At 44.5% G+C, this 15,896-nt stretch overlaps 1 protein-coding gene across 5 annotated transcripts in view; it reads left to right on the forward strand.

The window, feature by feature from the left end:
* pcca (propionyl-CoA carboxylase subunit alpha) overlaps nucleotides 1-15,896 on the forward strand; it is a 399,162-nt gene that overhangs the window by 131,943 nt on the left and 251,323 nt on the right. For 4 of the 5 annotated variants that reach the window (XM_038817962.1, XM_038817964.1, XM_038817963.1 and 1 more), the window contains 3 exons: nucleotides 8,909-9,040; nucleotides 13,349-13,385; nucleotides 15,328-15,406. In XM_038817962.1, coding sequence (XP_038673890.1) covers nucleotides 8,909-9,040; nucleotides 13,349-13,385; nucleotides 15,328-15,406 — 248 coding nt within the window. The remainder of the gene's footprint in view (nucleotides 1-8,908; nucleotides 9,041-13,348; nucleotides 13,386-15,327; nucleotides 15,407-15,896) is intronic. The other variant, XM_038817966.1, reaches the window with a different exon arrangement.

Raw genomic sequence — 15,896 nt, forward strand, 5'->3', positions numbered from 1 at the left:
CCGATTGGATAGTGCAATGTGGCACATGCATCAGTTGAAACTGAGCTTCTCTTGGCTATTTTTCATTCAATATATATACTTGTTTGGAGTTATACGTTTATGATTTTTAAAAAAAGTTTGATTTAAGGTTATGCATTTTTGGAATCTGCATAATTTATGAGAACAACAGACAGCAGCCACACTTGATGTGTGTTAAATGTGTGCCATAAACCACCCTTTTTGATCTCTATTCTGGCTTTCACAATGCAGGGAATGACTGCAGAAATCTGAGAGACCTAGCTGGGTGTTCTTGTGCATGAGTCACTAAAAGTTGTACAACAAGTAATTAAGAAGACTAATGGCATGCCATCCTTTATTACGAGAGGAAGTGAACATAAAGGTTAGGATGTTATGCTTCAGCCATACAGGGAATTGGTGAGACCACGGCCGGGATTTTTCGGGGCTGCCTGCCAATGGATAGAATACCGAAGGCCCGTTGAATTGGGCGTCAGGCCACACGCATCTCCCAGTCCATCCTGCACTCCCCAACCAGGTTCCCGGCGCGGTTCATGCCCAGACCCGGCGGGAACACGTAATTAGCTCAATAGAGCTGATCTGAATCTCATTTACGGGGAGGGCACCTGATTCGCCTGCATTCTGGGATGCTCCAGGCTCACTAGCCATGAGTCGCGCTGGCTTGACTTGGTTAATGGGGACCTGGCGGCCTGCAGTCCAAGGCGTGGTAAGAGGGGAGAGTACTCTCCCTACACTTGCTTCCAGGGTACAGAATGGGGTCCTTCATGGGAGGTGGGGGTCAGGTGGGTTTGTGCAGGGCTGGAGGGTTCAAGCTGGGGATCTTTCCTGGGATGGGGGTCATTTTGCTGCTCTTCCTATCTGAGGCCTTTTAAACAACCTGTCAATATCTCAAAAATACATTTCTCTGATAATAAAGTGAACGTGTCCCATCTGTATCCCTAACCCTTTAAATGGTCTCCCAGCATGCCAAGTTCAAAGATATGTGTGATGAAAGTAAAAGTATTCCCTTTAATTGGTGGAAACCTTTGAAGTGTTTTTTTTCACAGCCTAGTTCATTACACTTTAAAGTATTGAGGCCTGCTTGTATCCTTGGAAGCCTAAAAGGTTTGAACTGCATTGTGTCTGTTCAATGTCACAGGCCACTACATTTTAAAAGCTATTTGACTGACAGGTCCAAGCAGTTTCAAAGGGAGGATTCAGGTTGTTTATCTGTATAGCTCTACAGGACTTCATTAAGTCAGAGGAGTAGCTTCCTAGAAAGAGCAGGAGACCCCATACTTCCGATCAGGAAAATCATGCCCCATATCTCGAATACTGTGCGCAGTTTTGATCTCCTTATTTAAGGAAGGATGTGTTGGAGGAGTTTCAGAGGAGGTTTGCTAGATTGATACCAAGATTAAATTAGCACGTTTCCTTATGAAGAAAGGATGGACAGACTGGAGTTATTTCTTCTGGAGTTTAGAAGAGTGAGAGTAGGCATGTGTTTAGCACTGCTGCCTACGACGCTGTGGACCCGGGTTCGAATCCTAGCCCCAGGTCACTCTCTGTGTGGTATTTGCACATTCTCCCCGTGTCTGCGTGGGTTTCACCCCCACAACCCAAAGATGTGCGGGTTAGGTGGATTGGCCATGCTAAATTGCCCGTAGTATCCTAAAAAGTAAGGTTAAGGGGGGGTTTGTTGGGTTACGGGTATAGGGTGGATACGTGGGTTTGAGTAGGGTGATCATTGCTCGGCACAACATTGAGGGCTGAAGGGCCTGTTCTGTGCTGTACTGTTCTATGTTCTAATGCGGAATTCAAAACACAAACAGAAACGTTTGCAGCTGTGTACAGTAGGTGAATAAGAGCACTATGTAAAAGAAATACATAGAATTTACAGCACAGAAGTAAGTCATTCAACCCAATATCTATGCTGATCTTTATGTTTAATACAAGCTTCCCCATCTCTCTTCATCTAACCTCATCAGCAATACCTCCTATTCCTTATGTTTTTCATTTCTAGATTCCTCTTGAATGTCTCTATGCTGTTCACCTTAGCCACTCCCTGTGGTAGCGAGTTCCACATTCTCCCCGAAGAAGGTTCTGAATGGATTTATCCATAGAATCCTTGCAGTGCAGAAGGAAGCTCTTCAGCCCATTGAGTCTGCACTGACCCTCCGAAAGGACACTCTATATTGGCCCACTCCCTCGCTTTATCCCTGTAACCCTGTGCATTGACCATGGCCACTGCACCTAACCTGTACATCTCTGGACTGAGAGAGGAAACCAGAGCATTGGGAAGAGACGAGATACAAACTCCACAGTCACCCAATGCCGGAATCGAACCCGGGTCCCTAGCCTGGTGAGGCAGCAGTGCTAATGACTGTGCCACCATGCCGTTTTATGTTTATGGCCCCCAGTTCTGGCCTCCCACAAGAAGTGGAAACATCTTCTCTTGTATCTACCCTATCAAACACCTTTATTAAAAAATTTTTTTTTAGAGTACCCAATTATTTTTTCAAATTAAGGGGCAATTTAGTGCGGTCAATCCACCTAAACTACACATCTTTTGGGTTGTGGGGGTGAAACCCACGCAGACACAGGGAGAATGTGCAAACTCCAAATGGACAGTGACCCAGGGCCGGGATTCGAACCCAGGTCCTCAGCGCCGTAGGCAGCAATGCTAACCATTGTGCCACTGTGCTGCCCTTATCAAACACCTTTATAATTTTCAAGACTTCTATTAGGTTACTCCTCGGCTGCCTCATGAGAAAAGAACCTCAGTTTGTTCAGTCTTTCTCGATTAGTTATAACCTCGCGTTTCTGGTATCACCTTGTAAATCTTTTATTTCACCTTCTCCATTGACTCGATATCCTTTTTATAATATGGAGGCCAGAACTGTGCAAAAAAAATTGTAAGAGTCAGGATGATGTATTGGTTGGAATAATAACCCTTTCATCTCATGGACCTAGAGTTTGAAGCCAACTCAGATCAACAACATGAAGATCTGTCTCTCTTTGCTGACTGTAACTGCATCTTTGTAAATGGAAGCGGCCCATTGGCCATAAGTCCTGATCATAAAGAGGCACTCTCAAGAGATCAGTCGGGTGGCTGGTGTTAAAAGTGGCAGTATCATAGGATGACTAGCTCTTGTTGAAGTATTTCAGAGAAAACTGAGAGAACAGTCTGCTTTATGTCAGACACGGCTCTCCAATTGATGTCGCTGACCTCTTCAGTGGCAGAGTTAGTAGCTGAACTTGTTCTTGTATAATGTCCCAACAGGGATCATGCACTAACCAGGATGGTAGGCCTGGCTGATGGTTTGCCCGGCGGCGCTAAATCCAATTGTGTTGGTAACCAAGCGCAAAAGACATCAAATTTTAAACGCAGAAGCAAATGTTTCAACCAAAAGACTCCGCTGCATATTTTTGCCTTCTTGAAAGAAATAATTTTTCATTCATACAACATTTTCATGACCTCACCATGACCCAAAGCGCTTGAAGCCAGTGAAATATTTTTGAAGTGTGACCACTGTAGGAAACATGGCAGCCAGATCATGCACAACAAGATTCCACAAACATCCTTGTGATAACGATCAGATGATCTGCTTTTTAGTGATGATAACCGAGGGATAAATATAGTCCAAGACTTTGGGGTTGAACGCCTCTTTGTTAAGAGATCCCTTTGGAGGGCAAATGGGGCCTTTGTTTACCATCTCATCCAAAAGACAGCACTTGCCTCCGTTCTGCTCTGGGGATGCCAGCCTAGATTCTGGTGTTCAGGTCTCCAGAGGAGGGCACACAACCTTTTCACTCAAAGTCGAGAGTGCCGCCCACTGAGGCACAACTAACACCATTGCTACCTAGTGACCTTTTGCCCAATGATGAGGCTTAGATCAGAGGCATCCGGTGGGAGGCCCATTCCAAAGATTGGAGCTGCACTGGGAATGCTCCCAACATTTCAGAGCTGGTGAATCCTGATGAAGGAGCTGCGCTCCGAAAGCTAGTGGTTCGAAACAAACCTGTTGGACTTCAACCTGGTGTTGTAAGACTTCTTACTGTGCCCACCCCAGTCCAATGCCGGCATCTCCATCATATTTTGAGAGCTAGCAGGCGACTTACTTTAAAAAAAATAAATTTAGAGTACCCAATTATTTTCTTTTCCAATTAAGGGGCAATTTAGCGTGGCCAGTCCACCTAACCTGCACATCTTTGGGTTGTGGGGGTGAGACCCACACAGACACGGGGAGAATGTGCAATCTCCACACGGACAGTGACCCAGGGCCGGGATCGAACCTGGAACCTCAGCGCCGTGAGGCAGCAGTGCTAACCACTGCGCCACCGTGCCTCCCTATCGGACGACTTACTGCCTAGTTTAAACAACACTATGCCACTGGGGACAACCTCGTAATAAAAAGGTGACATGAAACTCTCCTGTTCTATGGGCCACAAGTGTCAATGGGCATTTGGAGGATTAAGTAATTGTTGCCATTTATTTTGCATATGCTTGATGTTTTTACTTTATCTTCTTATAATCAGCACCAACATCCATTTCCCTTGTCCAATTGAATTTAATGAGGAAGGAGTTTGCATTAAGCATCTACATTCCTCTTCCTTTGTATTGTCGATGATTTGGAACACTTGAATTGATGTTAACATGAGCCGTTTTAGCTGGTTGTTTGAAACAGCTATTCTGTTTGAGAAATGCTGGCAATAAAATTTACAGCTGAAAAGACTCATTTCTGGTTTCTCATGTTTACTAAGCAAATCCACAGCTTTGCTCCAAGCATGGCCCCAAGCTACCACACCATCAATGGAGCAAAAACTAGTTTTTTTTTTGCATTTGCCGCCCAATTTAGGACCTAATTCACCACCTCAAATTTCTTCTCCCTCCCTCCTTCCCACCTCCCTCAGAAAAGGGCAGTGGATAGCAAGAAGGAGCAAGTTTGTTCAGCTTTTTAATACCCCTGCCCCTTCACTTATCAGGAGTTTGCGCATTATTCTGATTGTCACATGATACAGTGGTAAGAGACAAAAGCAGAACAATAAACCTCTTTTGATGAGCCTACATGAGCTGAGGTGAACCCCAGTGGAAAAAAGCTTTGGGAACCATTAGTCCAACATTTTCTGTTTGGGGAACATAGGAGCAGGAGGCCATTTAGCCCATTGAGCCTGTACCACCATTCAGCAACGAAGTCCATATGTCCCCCCCTTTGTTTCATATACCTTAATATCTTTTAAGAAAAAAGTTATCAATCTCCGGTTTAAAATCGATCGAGTGTGAATTTTCACGTGCAGAAGAAAGTTCTAAACTTTAGCGTCCTTTGTGTGTAGAACTGTTTCTTCATTTCACACCTAAAGGGCTGCCTCTTTGTTTTTTTTAAAATTTAGATTACCCAATTATTTTTTCCAATTAAGGGGCAATTTAGCGTGGCCAATCCACCTACTCTGCACATCTTTGGGTTGTGGGGGTGAAACCCACGCAGACACGGGGAGAATGTGCAAACTCCACACGGACAGTGACCCAGAGCCGGGATCGAACCTGGGACCTCAGCGCCGTGAGGCGGTTCTGCTAACCACTAGGCCACCGTGTTGCCCTGCCTCTTTGTTTTGAGGCTTTGCATCCTTGTCCGATACTCCCCAATTAATAGAAATAGGCCGAGATTCTCTGACCTTCCTGTCAGGCGATTCTCAGTTGCCCGCCGGCGATTAGCCTGTTCCTGCTGCTGTCATGGGATTTCCCATTGAATGCACCCCACTATGCCTGGAAATGTGCGACAGGGGGTGCGCCGTCGGTGGGACAGGAAGATCTCGCCAACGTGAACAGCTGAAAGATCTCACCGATAGTTTCTTTTTATCTGCCCTGTACCATACCTCAAGGTTCCTCAAGACCTCAGATTACTTATCCCAAAATATTTGTTCTGAAAGGAATCTATCGCACTGGTTTTCTAACAGGACAAATTGTTAATTATGGTGTTAAAAAGTTCGAGACTACTTTTCCTACCTTCATTCAACTCCACATACAAACTATACACAAGCCAATCATTTAAATGTGCGAACAAGCGGAGATTGTGCCATTAATCTAGTCCTGAGAAAAGTCGAGACTTGAATTAATAATAATAGCTTATTGTCACAAGTAGGCTTCAATGAAGTTACTGTGAAAAGCCCCTAGTCGCCACATCCCGGCACCTGTTTGGGTAGGCCCGTACGGGAATTGAACCCGCGCTGCTGGCCTTGTTCTGCATTACAAGCCAGGTATTTAGCCCACTGTGCTAAACCAGCCCCTTGGTGCTGTTCATGATCGCTGGTAGTCTCAAAGTGCTTCACAGCTAGTGAGGTGATTTTTGAGGTAAAGTCACTGCTGAAATATAGGAAATGTGGCAACAAATATCTGCTCAGCAAACTGCCGCACACAGCAGTGTTTTTCTCTATTGGCCAGGGCGCCAGGGAGAACTCCCCTGCTCTTCTTCAAAACTGTGCCGTAACATCTTTCACAACCAGACGGATCCCCAGTTTAACATCTCATTTGGAGGGCAGCACGGTGGCCTAGTGGTTAGCACAACTGCCTCACGGTGCTGAGGTCCCAGGTTCGATCCCGGCTCTGGGTCACTGTTCGTGTGGAGTTTGCACATTCTCCCCGTGTCTGCGTGGGTTTTGCCCCCACAACCCAAAAATGTGCAGGTTAGGTGGATTGGCCATGTTAAATTGCCCCTTAATTGGAAAAAATAATTGGGTAATCTAAATTTATTAAAAAAAACATCTCATTTGAAAGACGCACCTCTGACAGTATTGCACTGCGAGCGTTGGCCTTAATTCCTAGGCCCAAGTCCTACAGTGAGCCAACTGAGCAACATCTGACACAACTATGCCACTGTGCTGCACCAATGAGTTTGAGTCGGTAGCTTAGCCCTTGGTGTAATTGCTTATTCAATACTGGAAGCGATGTTCTTGCTTGTATGTCTGGTTCATGTGGAGTTTTAATTCCCTCCCCCCTCGCCCCTTGTTATAGATGGAAAAATCCCACTTTGTGAACATTTCAAGAACGTTTCTCAGCTTGGGCAGTGCTGACCTTCTATTGGGTGTTGCATCGTGCAAATGTTTACTCAGGGCGTCCCCAAGGGCGTTGTACTATTTTGACGTATAATCACTGTTGCTCTGTAGGAACTGAAGTAGGGAATCTGCGTACAGCAAGCTCCCACAAGGAACAATGCGGCAGATGATCTATTTTGTTGCGGCTTCAGTTGAGGGACAGCTATTGGCCCAGGACACGGGCAAGCCCTCCTTTTCTTCTTTGAATAGCGCCATGTGTTCTTTTATGGCCACCTGGTTCAACATCTTCTCTGAAAGGTGTCATCTCCGCCATTGCAGCACTCCCTTGCTGTTGCCACTGGGAGTGTCAACCTGAATTGTGTGCTCAGGTCTTGGACAAACTCTGCTCAACCTTTTCTGAAAGATGCAACCTTTCTGTTCATGGCATCACCCTTGTAATCCTTCTTTGCCCTTTTCCCAGTGCCTTAATATTCTTTTTTATGACATCGAGGTCACCATTTTGCCAAATCCCATTCACCTTTCACCCTTGTGCTCACTGACCGGCATTGGTCCAGCAACCCAGTCGGGCAACTCCTCGATTTAAAAAAGAATAAATAAAATTCTCACCCTTGGTTCCAAATCCCTTCATGTCCTCCAACACCCGAGATATCTGTGTTCCAATTGTGGTTTCTTGGCCTCCCCCAATCCCTCCACCATTACCAGCTATGCCTTTAATTGCTTAGATCTGAAATGCGGGCAGCACGATGGCGCAGTGGGTTAGCCCTGTGGCCTCACGGCGCCGAGGTCCCAGGTTCGATCCCGGCCCTGGGTCACTGTCCGTGTGGCGTTTACACATTCTCCCTGTGTTTGTGTGGGTTTCGCCCCCCACAGTCCAAAAGATGTGCAGGGTAGGTGGATTGGCTAAATTGTCCCTTAATTGGAAAAACGAATTGGATACTCTAAATTTAAAAAGAAAAAGATCTGAAACGCAAGAGGTTCCCTCCCCAAACCCCGCAGGCGCTCCCCTGCACTCGTTTGCTTTAAGACTCTTTAAAACCCATGTATTTAACCATGTTTTTGTTCATCTTTCATAACATCTCTTTATGTGGCTTGGTGTCAAATTTTGTCTGATAATGCTCCACTGAAGCACCTCAATGTTTTGCAAGGCCATAGGTGCTATATAAATGCAAGTTGTTGGGGTACTTTTAAATATGGTTTAACCACGGTGCTCTTCAAGTTTATGATAAACCAGCAATAATATACAGCTGTTTTCTGGTATATTCAGTATTGTGCACCACATTTTATATTGGAACTGACGGTGATTACTCCGAGTACTGCAGTTACATCTCAGGTCAGCTCAACTGTTCTTTATAGGTTTCATTCCTTTAACCTCCTCTGAAAGGTAGAGTTCTCCCACACAGTATGAGTTTTATGCTGTTACAGAGCCATTGCATGTATGATTCCTGTCACAGCCAAGTGATCTCTCTGAGGATTTGGGTGCATGCTTACCTCGAGGCTGGTTTCTCAGGGTTTGCTGACTTTTTCACCAGCCAAGTCGTTGGCATCTTCCATTGCATCGTGACACTGGGCAACATTACAGAGTTTAGAGTGTTCTCATTTCGACACCAGCTGGGCACTTCTCCCAGAACTAAAAGAAATACTGAAGTATGAAAGTAAAATCAGAAAAAGAAAGCTGGCAAGTATAAAGTTGCTTCAGCAATTTGCTGGGAAAGATAGGAACACTTGTGGGTTGAAGCACTGTGCTTTTTAATAGTGATCGTGATATTTTTCATCCATGGAGTATTCTACATGTAAGTGTTGTGAAGCCAGTGCTAAGGCCAAATCTGTTACTATTGTAATCTAAAACGTTTAATGATCTCTGCAGACTGCTGAAGGTATTACCTTCATTGGACCCGACACGCACGCTATTCAAGCCATGGGCGACAAGATCGAAAGCAAATTAATAGCCAAGAAGGCGAAAGTCAGCACCATCCCTGGCTACGATGGAGTGGTCAAGGTGAGATACCTTCGATTTTGTCCGATTAATCGGCCGTTTATACAGATCCATGCAATTCCGTCATCAGTTTGACGCAGGTGGAGACCATTCCTCCCATCATGCCTGTGCTAGCTCTGCGAAAGTTATCCCAATTAGTCCCACTTTCCCTGTGGCCTGTCAGAAGTACCTTGCCGTTGAAAGTTACTGCTGAATCTGCTTGCACCACCGTTTCAAGCAGTGCATTCCAACAGCAGGTCACTGTGCAAAACTATTTCTCCTCATCTCCTTCCTGGTTTTCTTGCATCATAACTTTGAATGCTATTATTCAATTTCTCCTTAAGTTTCTTTGCTGTAGGGTAAACAGCCCAGCTTCTTTAATCTCTTCACCCGTGTACAAATTACTCAATGAAGAATTAATGCAGATTGCGGGTAATTTAATATTCAAAAATATAGGCCAACAGTTCAGTATTCTAAAGATTGATAGTTTTGACAGAAGTTTGACCGTTTCTTTGGCGCAGGTGCATGTATGGTGGTACATACAGATCTGGAAAAGAGTGGTATTGGACTCAAAATGTTAACTCAATTCCTCTCTGCACAGATGTTGTCCCTCTTGAGTTTTTCCAGCATTTTCTTTTATTTTTATCATGCATGTCGATGCTGTTCTGTTTACAGCAGAGAAGATTACCGAGGAACGGGAGTAGTCTATTCAGCCCCTCGAGCCTGTCTCGCCAGTCAATGAGATAATGGTTCAGCTGTGACCTCAGTCCATATACCTGCCTTTGGCCCATTTCCCTTAATATCTTTGCTTAACAAAAAACACAGATTTAAAATTAACAACCGATCCAGCTTCAACTCCTGTTTGTGGGAGAAAGTTCCAAACCTCTACTACCCTTTGAGTGAATTTGTGCTTCCTAACATCTCTCCTGAACGGTCGAGCCCTAATTTTTAGACAGTGCACTCTAGTTTTAGAATCACTGGAAATAGTTTATCTTTATCTACCCTGTCTTTCCCTGTTAATATTTCATTGATTTCATAGAATTTACAGTGCAGAAGGAGGCCATTCGGCCCATCAAGTCTGCACTGGCCCATGGAAAGAACACCCTGCTTAAACCCAGGCTTCCACCATATCCCCGGAACCCAACCTATCCCTTTGGAGAGTAAGGGGCAATTTAGCATGGCCAATTCACCTAACCTGTACATTTTTGGACTGTGGGAGGAAACCGGAGCACCTGGGAGAAAGTGCAAACTCCACATAGACAGTCACCCGAGGCCGGAATTGAACTTGGGACCCTGGTGCTTTGAAGCAGCAGTGCTAACCACTGTGCCACCGTGCTGCAAATCTTGAATACTTCGATCGGATCACCCCTTAACCTTCAGAATTCTATCAAAATCAGGTCTAATTTGAGTAATCTCGCCTCGAAACTCAACCCCTGTATCATTGCTGTAAACCTACTTTGCCTTCCCTCCATTTAAGGTTAAGGGGAGATTTAGCTGCTCAAAATTGAGGGGGTTTTGATGGAGAAAATAAGGAGAAACTATTTGCAGTGGTGGGAGGGTCAGAGGGACTCAGATTTATGACAATTGATAAAAGAAGCGTGGGAGGGATAAGAATGTTTCCTGCTCAGTGACTTGCTGTGATCTGGAATGTGCCGTCTGAAAGGATGGTGCAAGCAGATTCAATACTAACTTTCAAATTAGGAACATTTGCAGGGTTGTGGGGAGAGATTAGTTGGATAGATCTTTCAATGAGCTGGCACAAGGACGATGGGCTGAATTTGGGCAGCATGGTAGCACAAGTGGATAGCACTGTGGCTTCACAGCGCCAGGGTCCCAGGTTCGATTCCTGGCTTGGGTCACTCTGTGCGGAGTCTGCACGTTCTCCCCACGTCTGCATGGGTTTCCTCCGGGTGCTCCGGTTTCCTCCCACAGTCCAAAGACGCGCAGGTTAGGTGGATTGGCCATGATAAATTGCCCTTAGTGGCCAAAAAGGTTAGGAGGGGTTATTGGGTTGTGGGGATAGGGTGGAAGTGAGGGTCACTCGATGGGCCAAATGGCCTCCTTCTGCACTGTATGTTCTATGTACCCTGCATATTGTTTTGGGTTGTGGGGGTGAGACCCACGCAGACACGGGGAGAATGTGCAAACTCCGCATGGACAGTGACCCGGAGCCGGGATCGAACCTGGGTCCTCGGCGCCGTGAGGCAGCAGTGCTAACACCCGTGCCACTGTGTCGCCCCCAAACCAAAGAGAAGCGTTGCCCATTGCATGTTTAATTTTAAAATTTACTCTCATCTTGGAAGGTTGTCTAAAAGAAACCTAGGGCTGCACGTCAGGCTCCTTGTTTACTGAGATCAGATACAGAAGCAAACCAACTGATACATGACTTAGTTAAAGCAGAATGCAAATGAAAAGCTGCAATTTTGCAACTGCAAAGACAATTCAAAGTGTTTCTACTTATCTATAAATGGTGGGGCGCCATCAGCCTTTACTTCATTGCATTGGGTTCAAGAGGCTCTAATTGTCTGCATTTGACTGGTTTAACACTCCCTGACAGAGTGGCTATTAAGGCGAAGTATTCTCGCATAACTGTCATCGAGTTGAACAAAGGCACTTGAAACTCAATGTGTGGAAACCACTAACATGCCTAAATTACTCTCTTTTGATTCTCTTTTTCCCTTTGGTATCTCCCGGCTAAAAATATTGGAAGGTGGGTTCCCTCTGCCGAACCGAGGTGGCTGGAGATTTTCTGTAAAGTTACAAACTTTTTAAAACCGGGTTTGTGTTACCGGAAAACAAATTATTTTTTGAGGGGGGTGTGGGAGGCCGGGGGGTGGGGGGGGGGGGGGGCGGGGGGGGGGATACCATTTAACACTCACAATTATTTGTAAAGAAAAGGACCTTCAACAGATACTCCTTTCAGGTTTGCTTTGAACTTAACAAGCACTGATTTGTGGAGCAGGCAAGCTAATGAAAGGAAATTAAAATTTCCGCCAACTTCCCCACCCACCCCCCACTCTAACTTACTTGTTACGTCAAATATGTATGTACTTGCAATATATATTTTTATAAAGCAATTCTTTTTTTTCTCCTCCTAGCTGGCTGCACACTTTTCCCTTGCTGCCCAGATAATTTCAACAAGGACTAACATTTAACATCAGTTGCTATCTAGTTGGCAGAGTGTATTGTGCGCACAGCTTTAAAAACTATTGGGTTTCATTTTAATGTTCATAAGGCAACCCCTGTAGCTTTAATCACTGGTGGTTTCCAGACGCCCCTTCCAATGTTTTGCTTCTCAGCTGTTTCTCTGCCCCCCCCCCCCCCCCCCTCCCCCAAGCAAATTGCAGAAAATATAATTTCCTTCTGAAATATACAAAAACCCAGTGAATTGAGGGTTAAAATCCTAGTGTTGGTTTTTTTTTTCACTGGACGCAACAGGGAAAAATTAAATTGGACCTCCTTCCCCATCCATGCTCCTCTCTCGGATAATTAGCAACAAAAATAGTGAGCTCCATACAAACTTTTCATAGGATTTTATTTTTGAAAGCATTTTCTGAACAGTTTGCCAAATGTATTTTAGCTGATTTTCTCATACTTTGTGAGGTTGGTCGGAATGGAGAAATAGAAGCAGGAATCATCTTGCTGCAAAGTGGGTGAGGTGGGGGGGAAATGCGAGTTTTGCTAAACTGTGAAAGTAACTTAATGTCTCCAAGAGTAATTTTTTGCATTCATTTAGATGTGAAATAACTGAGATCCTAGAAGCAGCGTGACCACTCAAGTAGTGATAACTGTAGACAGTTCACTCCCCCTACTGTCAGTTATGGGGACACCATAGTTGGTTGAAGATGATAAAAAACATGCGCCAGTGGGCAGATACACTGCAAAGGCTGATTTACATTTCACAAGTGACTGAAAACTATTAAAGCTTGTAATTTTTTCTCCCGCACGCTGACATGGCTAAAGTGCCTGTCAAGTGATTTGATGCTTTTTTTTGGCCGACCTTGCTTTATTAATTCGTCTTGAAAGTTTTGAGAAAAGTTGACATTTTGTGAGTGGAGAGTTGTCTTTACAATATAGGTACACAGTCAAGGTTTCGGCTAAATTATTTTGAATCCTACGAAGGGATGGTGATTTGGAAGACCCAGTCAGAAAAGCTTTACCGTTTCAATTGTGGAATTAATTCCATGTTTGGCTGAATAAGGAAGTGTGGCTGGATTGTAAATGCAACATAAAGCCTACCCTTAGTGACCGCACTACACTGCACAGCTGCCTTGAGGGGAAAGGACAGAGGTTGACGGGAGTAATCTTTGGTCTTATTTCCTGCCCTTACAGGATGCTGAGGAAGCTGTCAAAATTGCCAATGAAATTGGTAAGGTGTTAAGTTTAACCATCACACTACTGATTTATTTATCGGTGAATGTATGTGCGTGCGTAACTTGCCTACTAACACTGGTATTGGAGATTTTTAGACTTAATCTTGGAAAATTAGGATAAATAGAGCCAAATAGTGAAAGACTTGTTAAGTTACTCGATTTTTGGAGGAAGTACAGTAAAATCTTTGTTATCCGGCATGTGTAGCGAATTGGTGCGGATTAATCAAAACTGCTGGTTAATGGAGAGTTCCAGCTACCATTGGAATAAAGTGCAATACGTGCAGCAATGGCCCAATATGCAAGTACTCAGGAAGCAAAGAACAGTATTCTTTTTGCTTCCTATCTTCCACAGTACATTAAAAATAAATTAAAGAATAAAATAACACAGTATAGAGGTACACGTTCCGGACAACTTTGTAATTGCTACTGGTTGGCAATGATTCGTGTTAGAAGAACATCAGAAATTCCGGTTAGTTGGGCGGCACGGTGGCGCAGTGGTTAGCACTGCTGCCTCACGGCGCCGAGGACCCAGGTTCGAATCCCGGCCCCGGGTCACTGTCTGTGTGGAGTTTGCACATTCTCCCCGTGTCTGCGTGGGTCTCACCCCCACAACCCAAAGATGTGCAGGGTAGGTGGATTGGCCACTCTAAATTGTCCCTTCATTGGGAAAAAAAATTAGGTACTCCAGATTTATATTTTTAAAAAATTCTGGTTAGTAAGAACATCCCAGTTGGAAGAATGCCGGATAACACAAAGTTTACTGTGCTTGAAAGATTTTTTTTTTACATTTTTACGGTTTGTTTATATTCCCTCGGACATGTTTTTGTTACTGTTTCATTCCTTTAGATTCCTCCCATTCCCTTTGTCTGTCTCCCACTGAGATGCATTATTTTCAGTCTGACAGAGTGCAGGCAATCTCGGTTCCTGATGGTCCGCTTTGCAACTGGCCATGAGGTGATCTGAAAAGAATTGCCCAGGGATGATGACCTGTTGTTTTCCTTAGCTCCCTTCCTCTCTTCGGCCAAGTGCTCAGCCTTTCCTTGGCCACTCAACCGTGATGGGGACCTCACCACTGGGGTTGGCTCAAGTGCATACCTGCATTGACGAATTTGAAGTGTCGCATTTTGATGCACTAGTATAATCAAATAATATGTTTCTATTTAAAAATGCTGTTTCTACCTGTACAATTCTTGTTCGCCTACCATAAGACTAACAATGCTGAAGTTTCAGCAACTGGATTAATTTTTACTGCAATACTATTTACAGCGCAGAGACAGGCTATTTGGTCCCAATGCTCCTGCGCCTCCCCCCACCCTACTTTATCTCACACTACCTATTTATTTATCCCTCGCGTATTCCATTCTCTCTCATGTACTTTTCTGGTTTCATAGAACATAGAACATTACAGCGCAGTACAGGCCCTTCGGCCCACGATGTTGCACGTCCTGTGAAACCCTTCTAAAGTCCCTCTACACTATTCCCTTATTGTCCATATGCCTATCCAATGACGTTTCATCTTAAATGCACAAAGTACAAAGGTGTAAGATATTTCTTTCTGAATCGTTAATAAAAATAACACAAAAAAGAAGATCTGACCTTTGGCTTGATATCTGCCCTTTTTTTTAAATGACTATCTTCTTTGGTTTGGGAGAGAGGGTGGAAGTGGAAAACAAGTTATTCAAAGTAATGACGCTGTTAGTACAATGGACCCAGTGAATCAGGAATGGGATTGGAAATTTCACCTCCGATTTGATAACTTGGGAGCGATACATTTTGGCAAAAGCAAGAATAATACCCCTGGTGCCAGGTAGTACCTGAATGTGGATTTCAGTAAACCAGTTGTTGTCTCCAGCGTTATTGGACATATGGTCAGCTGTCATGCTCACATGACCAAGTGATCAAAGTCAGTACTTGTGTCTAATTGTCCCCTGCTGCTAGGTTACCCCATCATGATCAAGGCCTCCGCGGGAGGTGGTGGCAAAGGTATGCGAATAGCCTGGAATGACGATGAGACCAGGTGAGGCCACGCTCAGAAACTAACCTCCCAAAAAAAAAAACAAATTTTGAAAAAGGTTCCATCATGCCATGGCGGCTTTGATATTGGAGATCTGAAATGGGATGAAATCAAATCAGAACGAAATGGGATGAAATCAAATGCCTCTTGGTGTTGCGTCTGGCTGAGGTTTGAGGGAAGTGTTGGGAGTGTTGGCCAAGGCAGACGTTTAACATAAACAGAACACCACAGGCAGGTTGATCTTGTTTATTTTGTTTGCAAGGGTGCTGTTAAAGCAAACAGATTTGTCTGTTTGGGAAACTCATTGGAATGCCATTCACTCCTCTCTGCCACCGTTTACCGAGGTCCCGCTTTGAGCCAAATGCTCCATTTGCCATACCTGCCTCTCCCTCATCTCCCAATCAGTGTGGAAAAATAGGAGGAGCCAACACTCGAGTTGCAACAAGTAGGAACTTGAGCACAAGAAACCATCCAACCCCATTTGTGCCTGTTT

Source organism: Scyliorhinus canicula, chromosome 14 (genome assembly GCF_902713615.1).
Source record: "Scyliorhinus canicula chromosome 14, sScyCan1.1, whole genome shotgun sequence".
Lineage (NCBI taxonomy): Eukaryota > Metazoa > Chordata > Chondrichthyes > Carcharhiniformes > Scyliorhinidae > Scyliorhinus > Scyliorhinus canicula.